This window comes from Aotus nancymaae, unplaced genomic scaffold (genome assembly GCF_030222135.1).
Source record: "Aotus nancymaae isolate 86718 unplaced genomic scaffold, 86718_ANA_hifiasm-v0.15.2.pri h1tg000020l, whole genome shotgun sequence".
NCBI classification, from domain to species: Eukaryota; Metazoa; Chordata; class Mammalia; order Primates; family Aotidae; genus Aotus; species Aotus nancymaae.
This window is the reverse complement of record NW_026988432.1, coordinates 9,008,112-9,032,479: the sequence shown is the minus strand read 5'-3', so window position 1 is coordinate 9,032,479 and position 24,368 is coordinate 9,008,112. Positions and strand designations below refer to the sequence as shown.

At 34.3% G+C, this 24,368-nt stretch overlaps 1 protein-coding gene and 1 pseudogene across 3 annotated transcripts in view; one reads left to right on the top strand and one right to left on the bottom strand.

The window, feature by feature from the left end:
- Window positions 1–24,368, top strand: part of CCDC102B (coiled-coil domain containing 102B) — a 356,597-nt gene that overhangs the window by 324,544 nt on the left and 7,685 nt on the right. The window contains exon 11 of one of the 3 annotated variants that reach the window (XR_010343607.1): window positions 14,305–15,526. The exons of 1 other annotated variant lie outside the window; for it this stretch is intronic. Coding sequence is in view for 1 of the 2 variants with exons in the window: in XM_064379034.1 (XP_064235104.1) it covers window positions 14,305–14,308 (4 nt within the window). In the remaining variant the exon portion in view is untranslated. Of the gene's footprint in view, window positions 1–14,304; window positions 16,680–24,368 lie in introns of those variants that run through there. One more of the 3 variants, XM_064379034.1, reaches the window with a different exon arrangement.
- Window positions 5,676–5,833, bottom strand: LOC135276177 (U2 spliceosomal RNA; annotated as a pseudogene).

The following is a 24,368-nucleotide window of genomic DNA, read 5'->3' as shown; positions in this document are numbered from 1 at the left end:
ATTTTAGTACAGTCTGTTTTTTATGACCATGACATTGTGTTCATCATTTTTCCTCTGACTTTCTTCTCTTGCTTTAGGTGACAACTGAAATGTTCTTTCAATGAGGCATTCCCTGATCACATAGAATTTTTCCCCTTAATCTCATAGCACACTGATCTTTTGCTTCACATCACACCAAAATATGACTTCCCACTTGTGTACAAGTGTATGCTCTTATATAACATCTTTATTTTCTACTAGATATAAGCATCATGAGGAAAAGGATATCTTTATTTTTACCATGCTATGTCCACTGCTTCTTCTTGATAGGTAGTGTATAATGTATTAAATACTTATTGGTATATAATAAGTGTTATACAAGCATGTATTGAGTTAATGAAAAACATATTATATAATATTTAACTTCAGAAAGTGTTCCACAAATCAACCTTTGAAGCTTAATGGAGGATCAATATTTTCACAGAATTTTAGAAAATTAGAACTAGAAGAAACCACAATAATCATTTCCATGTAATAATTCTTCTGATAATATTGAAACCACAATAATCATTTCCATGTAATAATTCTTCTGATAACATTGTCTGCATTTAAATCACTCCAGTGTCAGGGTCGAGGAATTCACTATTTCACAAGGAAGCATGTTTGATTTCATTTTATTCCTACTATTTTTAAAATGTCTTTATCAGATTTAATATAATCTAAGCATTATATTGAATTGTTTTACTTATAATCTTATGGCAATGGTTATCACCATTTTACAAAAAAAAATCTGAAAAAAATGATACTTAGATTTGTGCAAAAATAATTGTTTGCACCAGCATAATATTGTCTTTCATTTGTGATTTCTTCTGAAATCTAAACACTCAAAGATACAATTAAAATGAAAATTATTATTATATTTAATTGAATGTTGAAGAATGACACTTCATTTTAGGATCCTTTATCATAATTGGAATTCTTTGTTATATATTTGATTTATGTTTTTACGCCTGTGCACTTTTAATGATCCATATTTGCATGCACTGCAAATAAGAAATTTTGACTATTAGCCAAAATTTTAAAAATATAAAATAGATTTTTAAAAACTAAATTTATGCAAAAAAAGTAGTTAACATTAAGAAAGATACATTAAACATTTTTCTCTGTATAGTGTTTGCATTTTCCTGTTAGTTATATTAACATAAAAGAAATGAAAATCTTTGTATGGATCAATGTATGCATTCAAGTAAATAAAATAACATATTTTGAAGAAGATGCTTATGTAACATTCAAAATTCAATTTACTTTAGCTTATTATGAGCATATATAATCATTTAAATATATAAGAGTTGGAAATATATCTATACTCTATCTCACAGAATTGAAGTGATCATCAAATGAGAAAATTAGTTGAAATCTTTTTTTAATTTAAGATATTTTTTCTGTTTCTGAATTATTTTTATTACCACTATTATTTAGGGCATAGAGATTTGCTTACAGAGTGACCCACTTTTTCCTAGCTATTTTTGGGTACTATATTAGACACTTCTAAAATTGCAATACCTTTTATGGGTCACTTAGAAACCATTAAATGAGTTATTGTTTCAGTAAAATAAGTTACATTTGTGAATTGCTGCCTATGGACCATTATTAATCTAGGAAAATGAAAGTGGTGGTCTAATTACCTATCTGATTCGTTTCAGATTCTGGCTGAATAAAATATAAACAAAATGTTATAAAATGATGTTTTAAACATTATATTACAATTGAATAGGATAAATGTTGTTTAAATTTTCATATATAAAGTGATTGCCGACATAAGAATATGTAAGCAATCCTTGTTAAGATGGTACTGTTAGATTAACCGTTGATCTTCCTTCCTCTGCTCTGAACTCAGGTAAAGATAAAACCTAGTCTTTCTGTTTGTTGTTTTTAGAGACAGGGTCTCCTTCTGTTGCCAAGGCACAATGCCGTGGGCACAATCACAGGTTAATGTAACACTGAACTCCCGGGAGCTCAAGGGCTCAACTGACTACTTTTTTAAAATAACTTTTGTGGAGACAAGGTCTTGCTACATTTCCCAGGCTGGTCTAGAACTCCTGGACTCAAGCCATCCTCCAGCCTCAGCCTTCCAAAATGCTGAGACTACACGTGTGAGCCCCTGTGTCTGTCCCTAAAATCTATTCTGATAAACTTAGTAAGAAACATAGACATGTCCAGTGATACAAATACAAGTCTCTGTTGACCAGAAACAACATAGAAGCTCATGACTGCAGTAGAATTGTAGCTGAGGGACTGCCTATCTCGGGATCCAAATATGGGCAGTGGAAACTGGGAATATGACTCGTTGAGGGTGATGAGGATCAAAGTTATCCTTCACAAAGCCGAGTGGAGAAAGAAAAAGCCATTAAAGACAATCACAAGATTTCCAGAATTTCTCATTAAAATCAAAAGCATGTTGCCAGATTGATTGCATAAAAAGAGGAAATACAGGCCGGACGCGGTGGCTCACGCCTGTAATCCCAGCACTTTGGGAGACCGAGGCGGGCGGATCACGAGGTCAAGAGATAGAAACCATACTGGCCAACATGGTGAAACCCTGTCTATACTAAAAAACACAAAAATTAGCTGGACGTGGTGGCTCGTGCCTGTAGTCCCAGCTACTTGGGAGACTGAGGCAGGAAAATTGCTTGAACCCGGGAGGAGGAGGTTGCAGTGAGCCGAGATCGCGACTCACTGGTGTTGCCCAGCACCTGTCAACAGAGCGAGACTCTTTGTCTTAAAAAAAAGAAAAGAAAAGAAAGAAAGAAAAAGAGGAAATACAACCAAATAAATAATTTTTTTAAATTTAAACAGAATATAACTAAAGTTTTAGTTGACATTTATGAAACATTAAGATTATGAAAAAGTTTGAACCACTAAAATTGCAAATTTAAGTGATGCTTAAATTTTCTAAAGAACAATTTCTTTTAGTTTACAAAAAAAGAACCATAATAGAACTATTATTAAACATTTTGCTCAATAATTAAATTCCTTGTGCCACCTTGAAACAAATAAGCAATGTTATATAGCTGTGCTTTATTGGTGAATTTTGCCAGAAACTTAAGGAACAGATTTTAAAAAATATTTTAGGGAAGCTCAAAAAATCAATTTCCTAACACTTTTATGAGATAGTAAATTATTGATAGTTAATGCGAACCATACAAGAAAAGAGAATTACAGGCTGAGCATGGTGGCTCACACCTGTAATCCCAGCACTTTGGGAGGCCTAGGCAGGTGGATCAACCTGGGCTCAGGAGTTCAAAACCAGCCTGGGCAACACGGCAAAACCCCTTCTCAAGTAAAAAATACCAAAAATCAGCCAGGTGTGGTGGTGCACACCTGAGGTCCCAGCAGCTCAGGAGGCTAAGGCGGGAAGATCTCTTGACCATTGGAGGTCCAGGCTGCAGTAATGAGTGTTTGTGCCACTGCACTATAGCCTGGGAGACAGGGTAAGATCCTGTCTCAATTTTTTTTTTTAAGAAAGACAGAAGAATTACAGATCAATCTATAATTATGGGCACAAAAATCCTAAGTGATGACCCTGGAAAATGGGATCCAGAAGTGCTATAAAATATTCTTCAAGATAATACAGTGTTTAGTCTCAGAACTCAAAGAAGATTCTCTAGCAGAAAATGTAAGAATTTACTTCACCACTTCAATTAACTGAGAAAGTGATATAATTATTACTATATGATTATTATTACTATAAGATTATTATAATAAATTTATATGATTATTATATGATTTTAAAGTGATATTACTAAAAATAATACCATTTTAAAATAGTGACATGTATTTTTGACAAAAGCTAGGAACATGAAAGGACTTCCTTAACCTAGTTTAAATTTCTACTTGAAATGTATAGCAAATATTATTCTTCACAGTGAGGAAGAGAACCTCTCAATGAATTCAGAAACAAACAAAAACAATAAAACATTACTACTATCTCTCCTAATCTGTATTGTACCTTAGTAAAGCAAAATTGTGTAGTAATAAGCAACAGCAACAAATATTTTCCACAAATGGTCCTGGAACAATTGGATATCCATGTGCAAAAAAAAAAAAATGAATTTTGATATAGACCTTCCAAGCTTCACAAAAATCAACTCAAAATGAATCACAACTGTAAAACACAAAACAAAACCTCTAAAAGATAACATAGAAGAAAGTCTAGTTGAGCTTGGGTTTGGCTATGACTTTTTAGATGTGATACCAAAAGCAAATTTGTGAAAGACATAACCGATAAGATGGACTTTATTAAAATTAAAAACTTTTGCTCTGTGAAAGACAGCATCAAGAGATGAGAAAACAAGCCACAGACTGGGAGAAAACATTTGCAGAAGACATATGCAATTAACTGCTATTAAAAATATAAAGAACTCTTAATAATAAGAACACAAAAAACTCAATAGGCCAAAGACCTGAATAGACACATTACCAAAGAAAACATGCAAATGGCAAATAAACAAACAAAACGATGCTCAACATCATATATAATCAAGGAATTGCAAAATAAAGCAGCAATGAAAAACCTACCACTAAATACCTATTAAAATGGCCAAAGTCCAAAACACCAAAAACACCAAAGGCTGGCAGTGATGTGGAGCAACAGGAACTCTTATTCACTGCTGGTGGGAATGCAAAATGGTACAGCCAATTTGGAAGAAAGTTTGCCAGGTTTTACAAAACTAGACATATCCTTACCATATGACCTATTCACTGAACTCCTTGGTATTAACACAAAGGAGGTGAAAATTTATGCCCACACACATCTGCACATATGTTTATAGCAGATTTATTTAATTTATTTAATAAATTATAAATTTATTTATAATTGCCAAAACTTGAAAGCAACCGAGATATCATTCAGTAGGTGAATGGGTAAGCCACTTGTGGTACATACAGATAGTGGAATATGATTCATCATTAAAAACAAATGAGCTATCAAGCTATGAAAAGACAAGGAGAAAATAAATACATATAACTAAGTGAAAGAAACCAGTATGAAAAGGCTACATATTTATAATTCCAGCTATATTACATTATGGAAAAGGAAATCTATGGAGACATTAGAAGGATCAGTAGTTGCCAGGGGTTGAGCCAAAGGGAGGGATGAATAGGCAGAGCACAGAGGACTTTTAGGGGAGTTCAACTGCTCTCTATAATACTATCATGAGGGATACATGTTATTTATATTTGTCCAAACCCATACAACACTGAGAGTGAACCCTCATGTAAACTATGAACTCTGGATGAAAATGATCTGTCAGTGTAGGTTTATCAGTTGTAACAAATGTAGAATGCCATCTGGTGGGAGATGTTTGATCGGGGAATCTATACATGTGTAGGGACAGAGGCTAGAGAAGATGTTACTGTATGTACCTTACTCTGAACTTTTCTGTCAACTTAAAATTCTTCTGAAAAAAGGAAAAAAAAACTCAATAATAATCCAAAAGCGGTGAACAAAATTTTAGATGTATTTCAATAATTCAAACATATATGTGAAATTCTTTTTAAGAAGATTACAAAATTTTTGTAGGTCTTGAAAGAGGCCATAAATAAATGAGTAGCTTGCATTTATGGATAATACATTATAATAAGAATATCATTTCTCCCTAATCTTTAAGTTTACATATTTCTAACCAGAATACCAATAGAAATTGGCATAGAATTTGTCAAATTGTACTGAAATTCACATCAAAGACAGTAAAGAGAATGAATTTCCAGAAAAGCTGTATTTTTTCTGAAAGAAGTTTTAAACTAATAAGAACAGATACTAAACTTGATCTTAGCCAAAAGGCTGAGAAGCAATGGAAGAAGTTTTAAAAGAGGAGGTTAATTCCATTTCATCAGATGTCAATAGGCATTTAAATCTATAATAATTAAGCTAGTGTATATTGTTGCATAGATAATATGCCATGTTTGCTGATATTGTGAACAATGTTGTGGTAAATAGCATGTGCTTAACTAAATTCATGAGGAAATATCCTTTGAATAGTAATTTCTATTAATTAACATCAAATACATCATTAAATGCCCTAACATTTTTCTAGGAACTTTTTCCTTCAGGTATTTTATCTGAAGAATTAGCACATTTAAAAACATGGTCAGGTGCTCTATGTATGCCTGGTAATTTACATTACTTCTAAAATGTATTAACAACAGTATGCAAACCCAAGTACGAGTGGTCTCCTCTGTATTTATTTTTTGAGATTGCAGTATTTTGTAGAATAATAGTTACATATCCACACGTATAGGGATATGTGTGTGTCTGTTATAATGTTGTAAATGCAATGAGATCAAGGATGTTGTTTGTCTTGCTCATTTCTGGAATATATCATATGTGAAAGGCAACAATTTTCTTGAATGAAAAATTTTATTTTCCCATTAAAAAGTAAAGCAGTTTCCCTTCTTAACTTTATTTCATTTTTTAAAAACACTTTATCATAACAGGTGGGCAGGGAATTTTGTGTTGAAAATGTGAAACATAGTCATTTGGTATATTTCAACTTTTTAAAAGACATTTTTGGGGAGAAACTGAGTAACTAAAAAAAATTTATGGAGTAAAAGCAAGGACATGTTAACCTAAGTATCAGCTTGCCGATTTTTCTGTAGTTGTAAGTCAATAATTCTTTTAGAAATACGTTCTTGAGATTGAATATATAGTATTTACAGGATCTGCAGAAACAGAGCCATTATCTTATCTTTGTTATTAATAATAATAATGTCATGAATCAAAATGCTGATCATAGTACAAACATGTATTTAAGTTTGAAAAGCAAGGTGAATAAAACAGTGGGAAAGCTTTGACATTTTAAGGGACAAAATTGCAAGGCACTAAACATTTTAATTTTTTTTGAAATGTGTGTGTGTGTGTGTGTGTGTGTGTGTGTGTGTTTGCATTTATTGGGAAATAAATGGTTGACCACTTTTCATATATTTATTTGCATTTAATATTTAGATTTATGTTGTTTCTCAATAAATTTTCATAGTCTTTCTCTTATTTTGGATTGGAAAAGACAAATTTCAATGAATGAGCAAATTTTTTTCTAAGTAATCTATGTATTTCTAAATATTTTTCTTATTTCCATGAATAAGAAGATTATAAAATAGAAAACATTCTATGACTGTTTCATTCTTCATGGTACAGGGAAAAAGGAAATTAAAACCAAATGTAATCAACTTCCTAAATGAATAACCACACTGTATATTAAATATTATTAAATTGCCATTTTATATTATAACAAAATAACACACAATCACCATTATAATGGTGGCTGTACTTTTAGTAGAATTTTCTGTACAGCTGTCTAGAACATTTTTATATGCTCTTTCATCAGACATACAGAAATAGAAGCATACATATAATTATAATTTCCATTATTTTAATATACAAAGTTGTCTAATTTGGTGAAAAGAATTGAGGTATAGGAGGAGGTAAAAGAAATAGATCTGATAGTTTTTACTCACACAAATACATATTTGTGAAATATATTCCAGTAATTTAATATGGTAAATATTTATATAGATGGATTAATATATCATTTGAATAAATCTTATATGCTATTTCTATTGATGTATGATCTTTAAATATTATATTTATTATTCTTATCACTTTTTGTAATATCTTGGTTCAGTGCTAGATTTTTATATAGAATGAAAAGAGGGCATTTAATCTATTTTAAGGAATATATTTCCATTGTTGTACCCACAGTTAGTTCTAAAATAAGAAAAATGGCCTTGTATTCAAAGACCTATGTCTAGCTCATGACAATTACCAGATTATGCCAAGTAAAAATTATGCAGAGTAATGGAACACTTAAATTTTACATTTGTTTTCCATTCTAATATAAAATAGATCAACCATTTACACCCCAATATACTATATTATTTTCAAGGAATCTAGAATGTGAATTAATAATTTGTAATCGAATATATTACATAATATTTTGAACATTTCTTCATTACATTTTGCTATCTTAAAATTAAGCTATGATTCTATAAATTTTTATTTCATCTTCCTGATATTTCATTACCACATTCTCTGCCCTTTGAAGATGCCTTTTATGTGTAGATTTCCATTTCTTCTCACCTTATTTTGATATTTTATATATTTTCCTGCTACCGTGTCTATGACTACCAATTATAACTCCAATTATAATTTAGATATTTCTTTTAAAATTGACCTGCTTAGGAGAAAATGCGGATTATGTCAATGAACTAAAATATTTTTCTTCATGGTTTTTATATTTTAAATTATCTTTATTGTTGTATTCTTATGATTTAATATTAAACAGGCATTTGTATGACGCAAGCATATATTTCTTACTTTATATAATCAGTAGGTACATAGGAGTTGCTGCTTAAGAAACCTGTGATTAGAACATTCATGCAGCTCTTTACTTTTGCAATATTATCCTAACATTATTATTGCCACGTCTGTCAAGAACACTATAAAACTCTTGCTGTGAAACTTGCTTACACAGTCAGATATGAGGACAAAAATATCGATTCAATCTCAGATGATTTTCTGGTACCACAGCTGATGCTCTATGTTTACTTATGGTTATTAAATTTTGATGATTAATCATTTTTATGACATACGCAATTGACACACTTAAATAGCAAAAATTAATAGTGACAAGGTATTCAACGTTTAAGAAGTGTCTTCTGCTTTTAGAAATTCTCATTTTGAAAAAAGCAGATATTAAGTAAAAAGAATGTGGTCTAAATTATTTAGGTAAATTTGCATGTGTATAAGCAGAAAGTTGACAGAGTTTGCATTTTTAACTGTAAACAAAATAGAAACATCTCAGTGATTCATACGAAATCTAAATTTCTCCTTTAATTGAAAATAATGTCAAGCACATAAATGCAAGTAATTTGTAATATAACTCTTACAAAATTACATTGTATTATTTGTATCTTTTCATGGTAAATAAAATTATATGTATTATAACATTTAGTACCTTCTTCATGTATCATAGAATTTCTGGCTCAAAAACAAAGAATAAAATGTGATTATGGGAGGGAGAGAGAGAGGGAAAAAGAAAGGAAGAAGGAAGTATGAGAAGAAGGAAGGAAGGGAAGAGAAGGGAGGGAGGGAAGGAGAGAAGGAAAGGAACAAAGGAAGGGAGAGAAAAGGAAGGAAAGAAGGAAGGGAGGGAGGGAGGGAGGGAGAGAGGGAGGGAAAGAAAAAAAGTTTCTGAGTTTCTTCTTTAACTTCTTTTTCTTTTTCTTTTTCTTTTTCTTTTTTTTTTTTTTTTTTTTTTTTGAGACAGAGTCTTGCTCTGTCGCCAGGTGCCAGAGCGGAGTGCAGTGGCGCAATATCAGCTCACTACAATCTCCACCTCCTGGGTTCAAGCAATTCTCCTCCCTCAGCCTCCTGAGTAGCTGGGACTACAGGCGCACCCACCATGCCCAGCTAATTTTTTTGTATTTTTTAGTAGAGACAGGGTTTCACCATGTTGGCCAGGATGATCTCGATCTCTGACCTCATGATCCGTGATCCGCCCGCCTCGGCCTCCCAAAGTGCTGGGATTACAGGCGTGAGCCACCGCGCCCGGCCTGCTTCTTTAACTTCTTTAAGAAATTAGTGCAGAATTAGAATCCACTTACATTGCTGAAAATTCTGTTTACATTATATACTTCATTGCATTAAATTTGCTTGAGCTCTGCTCTTCACATTTTAGCAATATTACCTTAATTTGTTATATTTATTTTTTAAAGTCTATCATCTATTGGTACACAAGAATAAGTGCCTTCATTAATTTAAGCTATATTGTCAAATATTATTTCTGGTCTTGGAATCTAAAATTTTGAGTTTTTTTTTACAAAATCCAAGGTTTAGTGTGTATGTTTTTTATTAAAAATATTACCTTTTTTTTAAAGACATCAGAAATATTGACTCAGCAGTAATAAAATTTACAGGCATAATTCCACAGGTCAAAGAATGCCCACAAATATCTTTAACAAGGTGCCAGCATCTAATGGGTTTTATTAGCACTAATTTGCAAATCTAATTTACAATGGTTAGAATACTAAGGGACTTTGTCAAATTAGGATGTTAAAAACTTTAGATGATCAATTGATATTTCTATTTAATTTCCTAAGTTATTTACTAACTGGTCATATATTGGATAAACTTACCTATACAGGGATTAAATATGAACTGCATATGATGTTGTTTTACTTGTTATGAAAATATTATACTCCACTATTAACATAAAAATTAGAATCATAATCATTATTTAAGAGAGTTCCAAACTTTGCTGTATTTTAATTTAACCATGAGATGAGATATTTTGGAGTTTGAAAGCAGTTATTCAGTGAGCTACAGAATGGCTGTATTATATTAGGAAAGTCTAAACATGGGTGATCAAGTGTTTCTGAATGATCCACCCTGCAAAATTCCAACATTACTTTTGTCTTTTCTTCTCCTATATACCTGCTAATGCTCACTTCCAAAGTGTATCTATTTCAACTGACACCTGCACTTGGACCTAATAGTAGACAAGGTCTTTGCCACCATTTAGTCCATTACCAAGGTGGTTACATGGAGCCACCAGCCTTCTGTACTGTACACCCTTCCCAAGGGGCCATCTTCATGCACCTTACAACTGATTCTGCAGAGAGAACAGAGCTGTCCTTTCTTAACTTGGTATGCTTTTTGCATTTACAAATTTCTATTATCCACATGCAGCCCTACCTTCCTTATACCAGAATTATATGAAAGTTTTTCCTCTTCAAAACAAATTTATCCTATTTTGTTCTTGATCCTAATTTCCTCAGCTTATCTGGAATCTGAACTTGTCATAAAAATTATTGTCTCTTTCCAAACGTTCTTTAGCTTTTTCATTATACTGGTCCCTTCAATGTAGGCTATTGCATATACTCAAGTCTTTGAAAGAATTCTAAAATCCAAACATTGCTATCCCATTACTGCCTACTCTTACAATTCTAATTTTCGCCTTTGTTTAACTTTCTTTCTTGCAAATCCCTTGGGCTTCATGTTCTCAAATTACTAATTGTTATGTCCAATTCCTCAATTGTCATTTATTTTAATTTTATAGACACTCATAAAATGCATACTATATGCTCAGCACTATTCTAAGCATGATGTTTTTATGTATTATATATGTGTATATTTTAACTCAGTCCATCTGTTTTTTTATTACCCACCTTCTGAAGCCTGTTTCTGTCACTTCATCAGATTCATTCTCTATCCATCTTTGATCTCTAGCTGGTGAGGAGTTGTGATCTTCTGGAGGAGAGACATTCTAGTTTTTGCTGTTTTCATCCTTTTTTGCTGGTTTCTTCCCATCTTAGTGGCTTTATCTACCTGTGGTCTTTGTAGTTGGTGACTTTCTAATGGAGTCTCTGAGTGGACATGCTTTTTGTTGATGATGAAGTTATTTCTTTCCGTTTCTTAGTTTTCCTTCTAACAGTCAAGCCTCTCTTCTGCAGAACTGCTGGAGGTCCACTCCAGACCCTGCTTGCCTGGGGATCACCCATGGGGACTGCCGAACAGTAAGGGTTGCTGCCGGTTTCTTCTGTTATCTTCGTCACAGAAGGGTACCTGCCAGATGTCGGCCTGAGCTCTCCTTTGTGAGGTGTCTCTTTGGATATACAAGGGTTGGGGAGTTGCTTGAGGAGACAATCTGTCCCTTATAGGGGCTCAAGTGTTGTGCTGGGAGCTCCATTGTTCCCTGCAGAGATGCTAGGCAGGTACTTTTAAGTCTGCTGCAGCGAAACTCATAACCGTCTCTTTTCCCAGGTGCTCTGACCTAGGAAGGTTGGCTTTATTTATAAGTTTCTGTCGTGCTGCTGCCTTTTTTCATAGATGCCCTGCCCCGCATGGAGTAGTCTAGTCACAGTCTGCCAGCAGAGGTGTTGCTGAGCTGCCACAGACTGTGCCCAGCTGCTGTGTGAACTGCCTTGGTGGTGGCGGACTACCATGGTAATGGGGGACACCCTTCTCCCCACACTGAGCTGGACCATCCAGGGTCCAGCTGCGCTTGCTGTGAAACTCTCAATCCAGAGCGTTTCAGATGACTTGTTTTGTGGGGGTTGTACCCACCGAGCCAGATCCCCTGGCTCCCTGTCTCAGCCCCCTCCCTTTCAGTTGAATGGGCTACTCTGTCTCCCAGGTGTTCCAGGTGCCAGTTGAAACAGCTGCCCAGATTGTGTGAGTTTCTCTGCCAAGCCGCCACCGGCTGAAACCACCGTGCTGAAAACTCAGGGTGCTTTTGGGCCCGGGAATCTCCTGGTCTGTGGGCAGTGAAAATTTGATTGGAAATGCAGTGGGCACTCACCCTCTGCATTGTTCTTGCTGGGAACTGCACTCTGGAGCTGTTCCTATTCGGCCATCCTGGATCCTCCCCCCTCTTCCCCTCATTTTCTTACTATGCTTGGGTTCTTGCTGCAATATTCTACTGCTTTTTATTTTTACACCTTTTCAGCACCATGGATACTTCATGTCCTTGTGGTCTTACTCAAAATGATCACATATGTTCAACTGCAGAGGATGGGCAGAGATTGAGAATGTGGCATGCTGTGTTCTCCCCCTTCCCAGGCATTGCCTTAGGGCCAGCTGGATTTGTGGCCGTATACTTACATAATTCTGATTTAATTTTTTTTGTGGGAAATTATGCGAGTTCAGGAGCTCTACATTCTTTTACTGAAATAATTATTTTCAAATCCCTGAAAGCACTTACATAATTCAACGGAAGTAAAACATTCATTGCAGAGCCAGTAAGATGTCCACCACTAAATTTTTTTAAGTGAGGTTTCATTTTTTTCTTAATATGCTTCTTCTTCTGTAAAGGGAAATGACATTTATATTTAGAATCATGAAGCAAGAAACTATTCCCAATACTTATACGCTAAGCTGGAAAAGAACTAGAAATATATACTTTGTCTGTTTTCTTAGGTATATTATTGCAGTTAGACTTCTGATAGTTTTTTTAATGCTATCATTACAGTTGAGAGTCTGCTCAATGTGTTGAATTTCTTTAGAAGACCAGCTCCCATCTGCAAGGAAATTATATTGTGTCATGGCTGAGCATGCAGAAATTATTTTTCAGAAAAGGGAGGAAGGCAGGGTAGGGGAAGAAAGAGAGCTATAAAAAGTAAAGAATCCAAATCTCCAGTAGCAAAATAAGGACAGGAATAGCTTGTGGACATCCCACTAGAACACAATGTCCTATTGATAATTTTTATGAATTCATTTAGTTCACCTTCCAGAATCAGTCATACTAGTTACTACTCAGCCGTTTCTTAGTTTTATTTTACTTTTCTAAAATATATATTTTATCATCAGAAAGACTTAAACACTTCAATATCCCATGTTTCAAAAGATGCTATTTACTTAAAATTATTTTTAAATCCTTGTGACAGCTGAAAACATTTTTCTTCAATCAAAAGTGTAAACAGTAAATAAATAAAAATGGCCAAAACATTGACATTATTAAATTATATCATTTTTCCTTTTCATTGTTTTTTATTAATTTCTATCCTAGAAAAACAAAACAAATAAACAAAAAAAAATGGCTCTCACAAATTATATCCCAATCCCTTTTCTTTTTCATTCTTGAAAATCTTTGAGTCTCACTTCTGTATCCTTTCTAAATCTGGAATTTCCTTTTTCTACCTGGACTTTCAGATTGATGTATTAGCATTTAAAAGTGATATCACAAAGACTGTACAATGTAAGTGAAGGCTTAGGTGAAATCAAACTGGTAAGCCATTTGACGTCTAAAATAGAGATGCCAAATATGTAGCTTAGTAAACTTTGCTATTCTCTGACAATACTACCTCTGTGTGTTTGCAATTCTTCTAACAAAGTGGCTCCTTTTTAATCTACTGCAAATTTCCTAGAGGGCAGCAAGCCCCACTTCTGACTGATAACTTTACTACTGTCTTTATGATGCATTTGAAAGTTCAAGTAATCGGTTTATATATGCAAGAGGATTATGTTTTGATCTGACATATGATTGCAGAAAGAGCTAAATTCCAAAGTTAAGCATAATAATCTACAAAACATATCATGAATTTATGTATTTAGCAATATCCTTAGGGTTATTTGTGCAAGATTCCACCTGAGAATATTCTTGTCATGGGAGTAATAGATTTTCTGTGAGCACATATATGCTAAAGCTACAGTAAAATTACTTTTATCTTGATTTATTGTGTCCACAAAAAATGATATTTCTATCTGTTTAATTACTAATACTGTTGGCTTCTTATATTAATTAATAATCATTTTTATTTTTCTTACTTTAGATGATACTTCGGCTATATGACTGACCCTTCGAAATTTAAAAGTGGAATAGAAAACTTAAAGACTGCATTTTCTTTTTCTTTTTCTTTTTCTTTTTTTTTTTTGAGACAGAGTTTCGCTCTTGTTACCCGGGCTGGAGTGCAATGGCGCGATCTCGGCTCACCGCAACCTCCGCCTCCTGGGTTCAGGCAATTCTCCTGCTTCAGCCTCCTGAGTAGCTGGGATTACAGGCACGCGCCACCATGCCCAGCTAATTTTTTGTATTTTTAGTAGAGACGGGATTTCACCATGTTGACCAGGATGGTCTCAATCTCTTGACCTCGTGATCCACCCGCCTCGGCCTCCCAAAGTGCTGGGATTACAGGCGTGAGCCACCGCGCCCGGCCCAAAGACTGTGTTTTCTGATCGTCACCCTGGCTCTGTTACTCTCTGTTCTATGGCGTTGCTAGCCTCCCAGCTTAACTATTTGTAGATTATGAATGTCAAGTAATATTGCTCTTCTATGCAAATATTTTCCTCATTTTAGATAACCTAAGCGTTTAAAGTTATAATCAATTATTGAGAGTTTTTCTATCTGTATGTTTAATGATTTATATTGTTGTCTCAATAATTAGCTTTATTGTTATGATTTTATCATTTTCCAGCCTATATTATGTAGGGTACCATGGTTCTTTCATTTTTAAATTATTATAACCTTTTTATCAAATTGGAAATGCAAATATCCTATACAATGTCATATGGCATATCATGTTTATACAAGATTTGAATAACTTTAAACCTGTTTATATTTTGCTTTATAAGAAGAATACAGTTGAATGTGTTTGGTTGCATATATGTATAACATTTAACCAATGTGTAACTGTGGCTTTCATTCCTCTACCTTCCTATTTGATAGCAGGATACTGAGCTCAGCCAACACAGAGCTGATTCTGGAAGTTATGTCCATCTGTACTGCCAAATATGAACATAAAGCTCATCATATGCTTATAAAATTATCCTATTAAGAACCATAAAAATATTTATACATCAAGGCCTAAAAAATGAGTTGCATGCTAAGAATTAAGCCTGGTAACCAAGTAATCTTTCCTATGCATTTGATCCCTGCAATAGGTAGGAGGTGCGCCTGCAGCAAGATATCTCAACATGTAACAATGCCACTGGTAGCAGATGTTTAAAGATAGCCGGCCTTAGTTAACCTCTTTCATATGCTGTCCACTGCACTTGGTAGGTTTCATGGGGTGGTGTTATCATCACTACTATGTAAATGAGAAAATAAATGTTCTTAGATGTTCTGGAACTTGTTCAGTTTCAGATGATTGGAACACTGTGGTCTTGGCTTTCAAACATGTCTACCAGATTCCACAGACCCTTTTCTGTCCACTTTGTCACCTACAACTCTGAGCTCCTATATAAAGACTTCACCACATTTGAAAGAGTTTAGTGGAAAGTCTGATGCTCAATTTCACATTCAAAAGAGTTGCCTCTGTGACATTATAACTGCTGAAAAAAGAAATCTCCTTTTGATTCAGGATGTTATTTAATTATTGCAAATCTCCTGTCATATATCTGATATTTAAGTTAAAAAATTAGGCTCAGGTCCTTACCTATGGTTTTGCTCTTTACAGTACTTTTAAACCTACAAAATTTACATTCAACATTTACACATACAAAATTCATATAGTCTTTCAAAACTAAGATTGCATAATAATCTTATGGCTTAAAATTTTAAGTGTTACAATATAAACAGCAGAGACTTCATGTTTATTATAATTTTTAATAAATGGCATCAACCTTTGCATTTTTATTCCGTGGTGTTTTGTATTAATTTACATCACATTTATTTTTATTTTTGAAATTTCACATTGCATGTCATTTTTATATGTTATTTGTTTAAAGTAAGGTTTTAACAAAGGAAGTTGCATAAAATAAGATTTTTAAATAGAACTTAGCAGAAAATATTAATCACATTCAGTTTAAAATCAATTTATATGTTTTCTTACAGAAAATTTTTGAAAATCAATGTATTTTTTCCAACAGAGAAATTTTTAATTATTATTAATAGAAAGTATAAATAACTTTAATATTTAAAGCATTTTTAACATTTTTTATAAAACATAAACCAGTGATTGGCTTGCTTATTTCAAATCTGATCAGTTGATCTACTTACTTCAGTAATATGATAGTAAAATACATACCAACGTTCTTTGGCACTGGCCATAAACAAATCCTCTCTTGTCTTCCCTATGGCAAAGAGTAACTTATTTTCAATGCTAATGTGAAGTTCTTGTTAATGTTATCAACACACACACACATAAACACACCATGAAAACACAAAAAACATCAATAACAAAAAACCCTTTATGTTTGAAAAACTTATTTTTTAAGCCACTATTTTATTCTCACTTCCTCTTGGAAATGTCAAAATGTATTATGGTTATTTGTAAACTAGAACCAAGGGTTTCATCTAGCTTCTTTTTTATTTATTTATTTATTTATTTATTGCATTTTAGGTTTTGGGGTACATGTGAAAAACATGCAAAGTTGTTGCATAGGTGCATTCATGGCAGTGTGATTTGCTGCCTCCCTCCCCCTCACCCATATCTGGCTTTTCTCCCCATGCTATCCCTCCCCAATTCCCCCCCCCCGCTGTCCCCCCACTCCCCTGCAACAGACCCCCGTGTATAGTGCTCCCCTCCCTGTGTCCATGTGTTCTCCTTGTTCAACACCCTCCTATGAGTGAGAACATGTGGTGTTTGGTTTTGTGTTCTTGTGTCAGTTTGCTGAGAATGATGGTTTCCAGGTTCATCCATGTCCCTACAAAGGACTCGAACTCCTCATTTTTAATGGCTGCATAATATTCCATGGTGTATATGTGCCACATTTTTCCTGTCCAGTCTATCATCGATGGGCATTTGGGTTGGTTCCAGGTCTTTGCTATTGTAAACTGTGCTGCAATGAACATTCGTGTGCATGTGTCCTTATAGTAGAACGATTTATAATCCTTTGGATATATGCCCAGTAATGGGATTGCTGGGTCAAATGGAATTTCTATTTCTAGGTCCTTGAGGAATCGCCACACTGTTTTCCACAGTGGTTGAACTAATTTACACTCCCACCAACAGTGTAAAAGTGTTCCTATTTCTCCACATCCTCTCCAGCATCTATTTTCTCCAGATTTTTTAATGATCGCCATTCTAAATGGCGTGAGATGGTATCTCAATGTAGTTTTGATTTGCATTTCTCTAATGACCAGTGATGATGAGCATTTTTTCATATGTTTGTTGGCCTCTTGTATGTCTTCTTTTGTAAAGTATCTGTTCATATCCTTCGCCCATTTTTGAATGGGCTTGTTTGTTTTTTTCTTGTAAATCTTTTTTAGCTCGTTGTAAATTCTGGATATCAGCCCTTTGTCAGATGGGTAAGCTGCAAAAATTTTTTCCCATTCTGTTGGTTGCCGATTCACTCTATTGACTCTTTCTTTTGCCGTGCAGAAGCTGTGGAGTTTGATTAGGTCCCATTTGTCTATTTTGGCTTTTGTTGCCAATGCTTTTGGTGTTTTGGTCATAAAGTCCTTGCCTACGCCTATGTCCTGAATGGTTTTGCCTAGGTTTCCTTCTAGTGTTTTTATGGTGTTAGGCCTTATGTTTAAGTCTTTAATCCATCTGGAGTCAATTTTAGTGTAAGGTGTCAGGAAGGGGTCGAGTTTCTGCTTTCTGCATATGGTTAGTCAGTTTTCCCAACACCACTTATTGAACAGGGAATCCTTTCCCCATTGCTTGTTTTTATCAGGTTTGTCAAAGATCGGGTGGTTGTAGATATGTTGTGCCACCTCCGACGTCTCTGTTCTGTTCCATTGGTCTATATCTCTGTTTTGGTGCCAGTACCATGCTGTTTTGATTACCGTAGCCTTGTAGTAGAGTTTGAAGTCCGGTAGTGTGATGCCTCCTGCTTTGTTCTTTTTGCTTAGAATTGACTTGGCTATGCGGGCTCTCTTTTGGTTCCATATGAAGTTTAAGGTGGTTTTTTCCAGTTCTGTGAAGAAGGTCATTGGTAGCTTGATGGGGATAGCATTGAATCTGTAAATTACTTTGGGCAGTATGGCCATTTTCACGATATTAATTCTTCCTAACCATGAACATGGAATGTTTCTCCATCTGTTTGTGTCCTCTCTTATTTCGTTGAGCAGTGGTTTGTAGTTCTCCTTGAAGAGGTCCTTTACGTTCCTTGTTAGTTGTATTCCTAGGTATTTTATTCTCTTTGTAGCAATTGTGAATGGCAGTTCGTTCTTGATTTGGCTCTCTTTAAGTCTGTTATTGGTGTATAGGAATGCTTGTGATTTTTGCACATTGATTTTGTATCCTGAGACTTTGCTGAAGTTGCTTATCAGTTTCAGGAGATTTTGGGCTGAGATGATAGGGTCTTCTAGATATACAATCATGTCGTCTGCAAATAGAGACAATTTGACTTCCTCCTTTCCTAATTGAATACCCTTTATTTCTTTTTCTTGTCTGATTGCTCTGGCTAGAACTTCCAGTACTATATTGAACAGGAGTGGTGAGAGAGGGCATCCTTGTCTAGTGCCCGATTTCAAAGGGAATGCTTCCAGTTTTTGCCCATTCAGTATGATATTGACTGTTGGTTTGTCATAAATAGCTTTTATTATTTTGAGGTACGTTCCGTCGATACCTAGTTTATTGAGAGTTTTTAGCATAAAGGGCTGTTGAATTTTGTCAAAGGCCTTCTCTGCATCAATTGAGATAATCATGTGGTTTTTGTCTTTGGTTCATCTAGCTTCTTATAAGCTGCACAATGTTATTTTTAGCACTCTTACTGGTATTGTTAATCAAGACATTCTTAACTTCATTTTTCTTCCTCCATCAAATAAAAAATGAAAATGTGAGGGATGGTGTTATATTTGCATTACATGGAACTATTCTAAAGGTCGTATCTCCAAAAAACAAACCTTACAGAATCACAGTCTTTGTGTTCATCAACTCTAAATGATAATAAAAACACTAAAGATTATTCCAATACTATCTTAATTGTATCAATAATCTCTACTAAATTTAGAACCTACAGTCAGCATAGATTTGAGAGTTCACACTTGGTTTATTACTTACAAGATGTGTGACTTTGGGGAAGGTGTTACTTTTAGCATCTGCTTCATTATCTACAATGTGAATATCACATCTACATCAAATTATTTTGATAGTGAAATGGGTAAAATATATAATATTTAGCATAATTGCTAGGACATTATATTAACTCAAAACACTTTTCTTTGTCATTGATAATTTTGAAAACAAAAACTTCTCTTACTTCTCAGTCAAGAGCTGGTAAAATAGTTGTTTTATGGGATTATGATGAATAATGTTCTTAAAGGTTTTTACTTTAGAAGTGTGCCATACAAATGTATTTTAAAGTATCCATGATCTCTTACTGAATTTAATTCAATATTTATAAAACAGTATTTTAATTTTAAAATCAACTACCTATGACTATTTAGCCAAATCATTGACTCATTCATGTAGATTTATTTTTTAATTCTACAGATGGAAGAATTTATACGGAGATATACATAAAATATAATAGAAGGCTTACTTACATTACATATATCTGAAAGATATGTAAGACTTCTGTATCTACAATAGAATCAACATTGTTGATATAAGACACTAAGGAAGTAATATCTAATTAACATGTGTATTTTGTCCCCAGCTACTATGTGACCTATCAGGGCTTTTCACAGAAGAAAACCTACATATATAAAAGAAAATGATTTGAGTTTGCCGGCTCATTCTTGCTGAATCAGACTACTTTGTGTGATGCCAGTTTCTGCTGGTTTTTTTTTTCTCCCTAAGGAAAAATATTGCTGAATAAAATGTCAATAATATTTAAAGGGAAATAACAGCCTTAACCCAAGTTTGGAAGCTGTGATTAAGAAAGATTTTTGTCACAAAAATAAATAAATAAGTAGAAAAAAGTAATGTGAAGTTTAAATAAATGCACTGAAATTTCAAAATATATCTTAAGCCAAATAGTTCATTATGAAATTACTATGTGCTAGAAATACAAAAATAAATGAAACCGTTCCTTGCAGAGAAAATGTTCAAGAAAACTACACAATGAAAGTGATAACTGGTTAGTCTTTTCTGGAACGAGGAGGTGTCACAGCGAGTTTGTGCTACCATAATGGAACACTACCAGACTGAATAATTTATAAAATACAGAAATGTATGCCTCACAGTTCTAGAGGCTGGGAAGTCCAAGATCAAGGCATTGGTAGTGAGGATCTGGTCTTTCTGTTTCCTAGATAAAACCTCATCCTCTGGAGGCGAAGAGCCTTGTTTCCTCTCATGGGAGAAGGTGGAAGGATGAGAGGGTCAAAATCTCTTGCCAAGTACTTTTCTTTTTTTTTTTTTTACTTATATCAAAAGTATCCTATTTTTATTTTTATTTATTTTTTCTATTATACTTTAAATTCTGGAATACATGTGCAGAATGTGCAGTTTTGTTACATAGGTATACACGTGCCATGGTGGTTGGCTGCATCCATCACCCTGTCATCTACATTAGGTATTTCTCCTAATGCTATCCCTCCCCTCAACCCCCTGCTATCCCTCCCATAGCCCCTCCACCCGCCAACAGGCCCCAGTGTGTGATGTTCCTCTCCCTGTGTCCATGTGTTTTCATTGTTCAACACCCACTTATGAGTGAGAACATGCGGTGTTTGGTTTTCTGTTCTTACGTCAGTTTGCTGAGAATGATGGTTTCCAGCTTCATCCATGTCCCTGCAAAGGACATGAACTCATCCTTTTTATGGCTGCATAGTATTCCATGGTGTATATGTGCCACTCGAGTACTTTTTATAAGGGTACCTGATCCCATATGAGAAGCCCTCATAGCCTAATCACTGCCTAAAGTCTTCACCTCTTAATATTATCACTTTGGAAGTACCTGAACTTTGGACTAGACTAATTCAAATGATAGAAAGAGGCAATAATTAGGTGATGAATATAGGAGAAAGACATTTGAGACAGAGGAACTACATACTTTTTTTAGAAAGAGTGTGTGGCATCATAAAAAGACCTCAGGCTGAGAAGTAAAAGTAGGCAGCTTCTTCGAAAGTTTGCTTACTTGGTTTCCTCATCTACAAAATTGAGTTAATAATAGTTTTCTATGTCCCTATTCAGTAAGTAATAACCAATATTGTCAAAATCATATTGCATTTTAGATGCTATGTCAGATTTTTTTTCATGTCATGCAATGTAATAATTTTGAGGTAAAGGGCTTAGTGGTTTGAAGTATTTGCTGGAAACTTTATGCCATATGTTTTACTAATCAATACATTTATTTCCTAAATAACTAATTTCAAAGAGAGGCAAATATTTTGAAATAACTCTGACCTGGGTTTAAGTCCTGACTTCCTCTTTGCTTGTGCGACTTGGAGAAGTGACATGTTAAGATTCAGATGCCTCATCCTAAAACTGAGGAATGCTTTGGCCCAGTGTCTCTTTTCAATTAACATTTATGAACTTGTATTGTATTAATGTATAGTGAAAAAATATGCATCAATTTTGTCCCAATGTGCTTATGTAAGCTTGTCTCTGACTCTAATATTCAAAACACAAATAATGAGGACATTTTATCAAAAGACTTGAAAATATGTTTCCTGGAATGACTAATTCAAAATTAATATCAATAATACCACACTACATTCTAAGCACTTATTTGAAGAATTCAAGGATTTTTCTCTAGAGTATATGAGAGATGATATAGTGGTGTATACAATAACAACACAGCAGACACAAGACAAAATGAGAAGAGACACCACAGAACAACAGGAAATTGCATGTCAAATATATGGAATGTGTGTTATAAGCATTTAGAGACAGAATGATGTATGTGCAATGAACAAGTTCAGAAAGAATTCATGTGAGAAGGTGAGCTTGGTGTCTGCAGTTGAGTCAAAAAGTTTTGAATAAACAAAAGATGGGGACCATCAGCAAACTCCTGAGGATAATGCACAGGGCATGATATTAGGACAAGAGATCGTTTCAGTGTGGCCTCAGGGAAATTATAAGGCATGTGGTTGGGTGGTTAGGAAATTGGAAGCAGATGGTGGATGTCATAGATTATTCTGCTTCTAAGTTTGGACTGGGCATCTCTCGACAGGCTTGTGGGAAGAGAAGGAGAGATACTTCCTCTGAAAATAGGTGAGTTAACAGCTCTGATTTACCTGTTCCTAAAATGTTACAATGTTTATTATCAGTTCTGGAAGCCACAGCTAACTCCTTTCTGATTTGAAAACACTGCTGCACAGGATTAGGGAGTAATTTTCTAGATATCACCAGAAACTGCTTTGCTTTTTGTCCAAATATAAAGCTGTTTGGCTGCAAAAATGCAGCCGAGTCCCTATTATTTATCCTGGAAAGAAAATGAAAATAATATCCCAATCTGAAATTAGCTTTCAAAAAAAAAACTGTAGCATAACATGATTTTGAAATAAAATGTCTCACAAACAAATGCTTAGAAATCATTGTCCATTTAATGTTATTGCTTGAGAAAAGTGCCAATTTCAAGCATAAAATATATATTAAGATATTTCTTTATGTTTGTCAGCCTCACCAAAGGTAAGGATTCTGAGGTTTCGTTTTTCATGTATAGTAAAAATAACACATGATAAAGTAGTGGCCTGTAGCTTCTTTTATTCAATGTGTTGGAGAGAAAAAAGATGACTGGTTAGGTCTCTCCCAAAGGAACCCAGTTCAGGAGTCAATTTACTAATCTGGCTGGATGGGAGAAAGAGACAAAGAGACTCCAAGAAGCATGGAACAAGAACCACATTGTCTTGTCCATTACGGTTTATCCAATACCAGTTACAATTCCTGGCCCATAGGAAAGCGATAATAAATGGAAGCAATGGTACTAGTGGAAGAGAGATCATGATCATCAACTGATCTCTGGAAGCATCGTGTCTCAATTAAATATGGAATTTGTTTCAGTTAGTGCATGACATGAGACTGAGCAGACTAAATCTCTTTCATGAAAGAAAAAATGTATAAAGAGGAGGAACCATGTCAGGTAGGATGCATGAGAATTTTCCCCTTGATACACTGTTATATATAAATTTATACCTGGGGAAACACATGCTTAGAGAGAGCAAATGATTGCCTAACCTCATGAGATAAAATCTATTATGTGTTCAGAGGGGTGGCTCACACAAGAAACCCTCAAAACTGTCCTCTTAAAAAAAGTCATTTTATACATCCTGGGGTTTGAGTTCAGGATACTTTCTGTCAAAGTCAGTGTTTTCCCATTATCACTGTTACATCTCTAATGGGAATTCCCTCTCCCACTGATAATCCAAATATGAATCATATATTTGGATACAAATGCTTCTGGATTCAAAAATGCAAAACTACGTATTTAACTTATAAAAGCACTTAACAATATTTTTATCTTCCAATGTTAAAATTAGCATATTTCATTGCTAGGAATATGTGGGACATATACACACATGCACACAGAGTTGTATTTTACAGGCACCATCTGAATTGTTTGAACAGATTGCCAGGATAGGGACCACTTGTCTCTAGATATATATAACATGTAGCATTCGAGGTTTGGGCATATCAGTCACCTCATGCCTTTTGACACCAGGGGACCAAAAAAAATGTATTAAGTCCTTTCCTTTTAAAACAATACTAAGGTAGGAGTTTGGTATTCTAAAAATGATATGCAGTGTTTTATTAAAGTGTCACCTTTTTGTTGAAAGTGTCCATACATAATTTTCCCATTTGCTTTAAATGTGGTGTCCTAATTGATAGCCTTTTTGAAGTTAAATAAGCATCAAATAGAGACTCAACGAATCTGTTATTACCGGGCAATTAATTACATTTGGTTTATAACCTGGCTGTATTCTCTGTTCATATTGGACAGCTCTTTAAAAGCCCTGACATTAATGGATTTTATTCAAAGTGACAAAGGAAATGGTAAAATTACAATACAATTTCCTTTATCTTCTCTTATCTAAATAGGAAAGGCATCTGCATCATGGCATTAA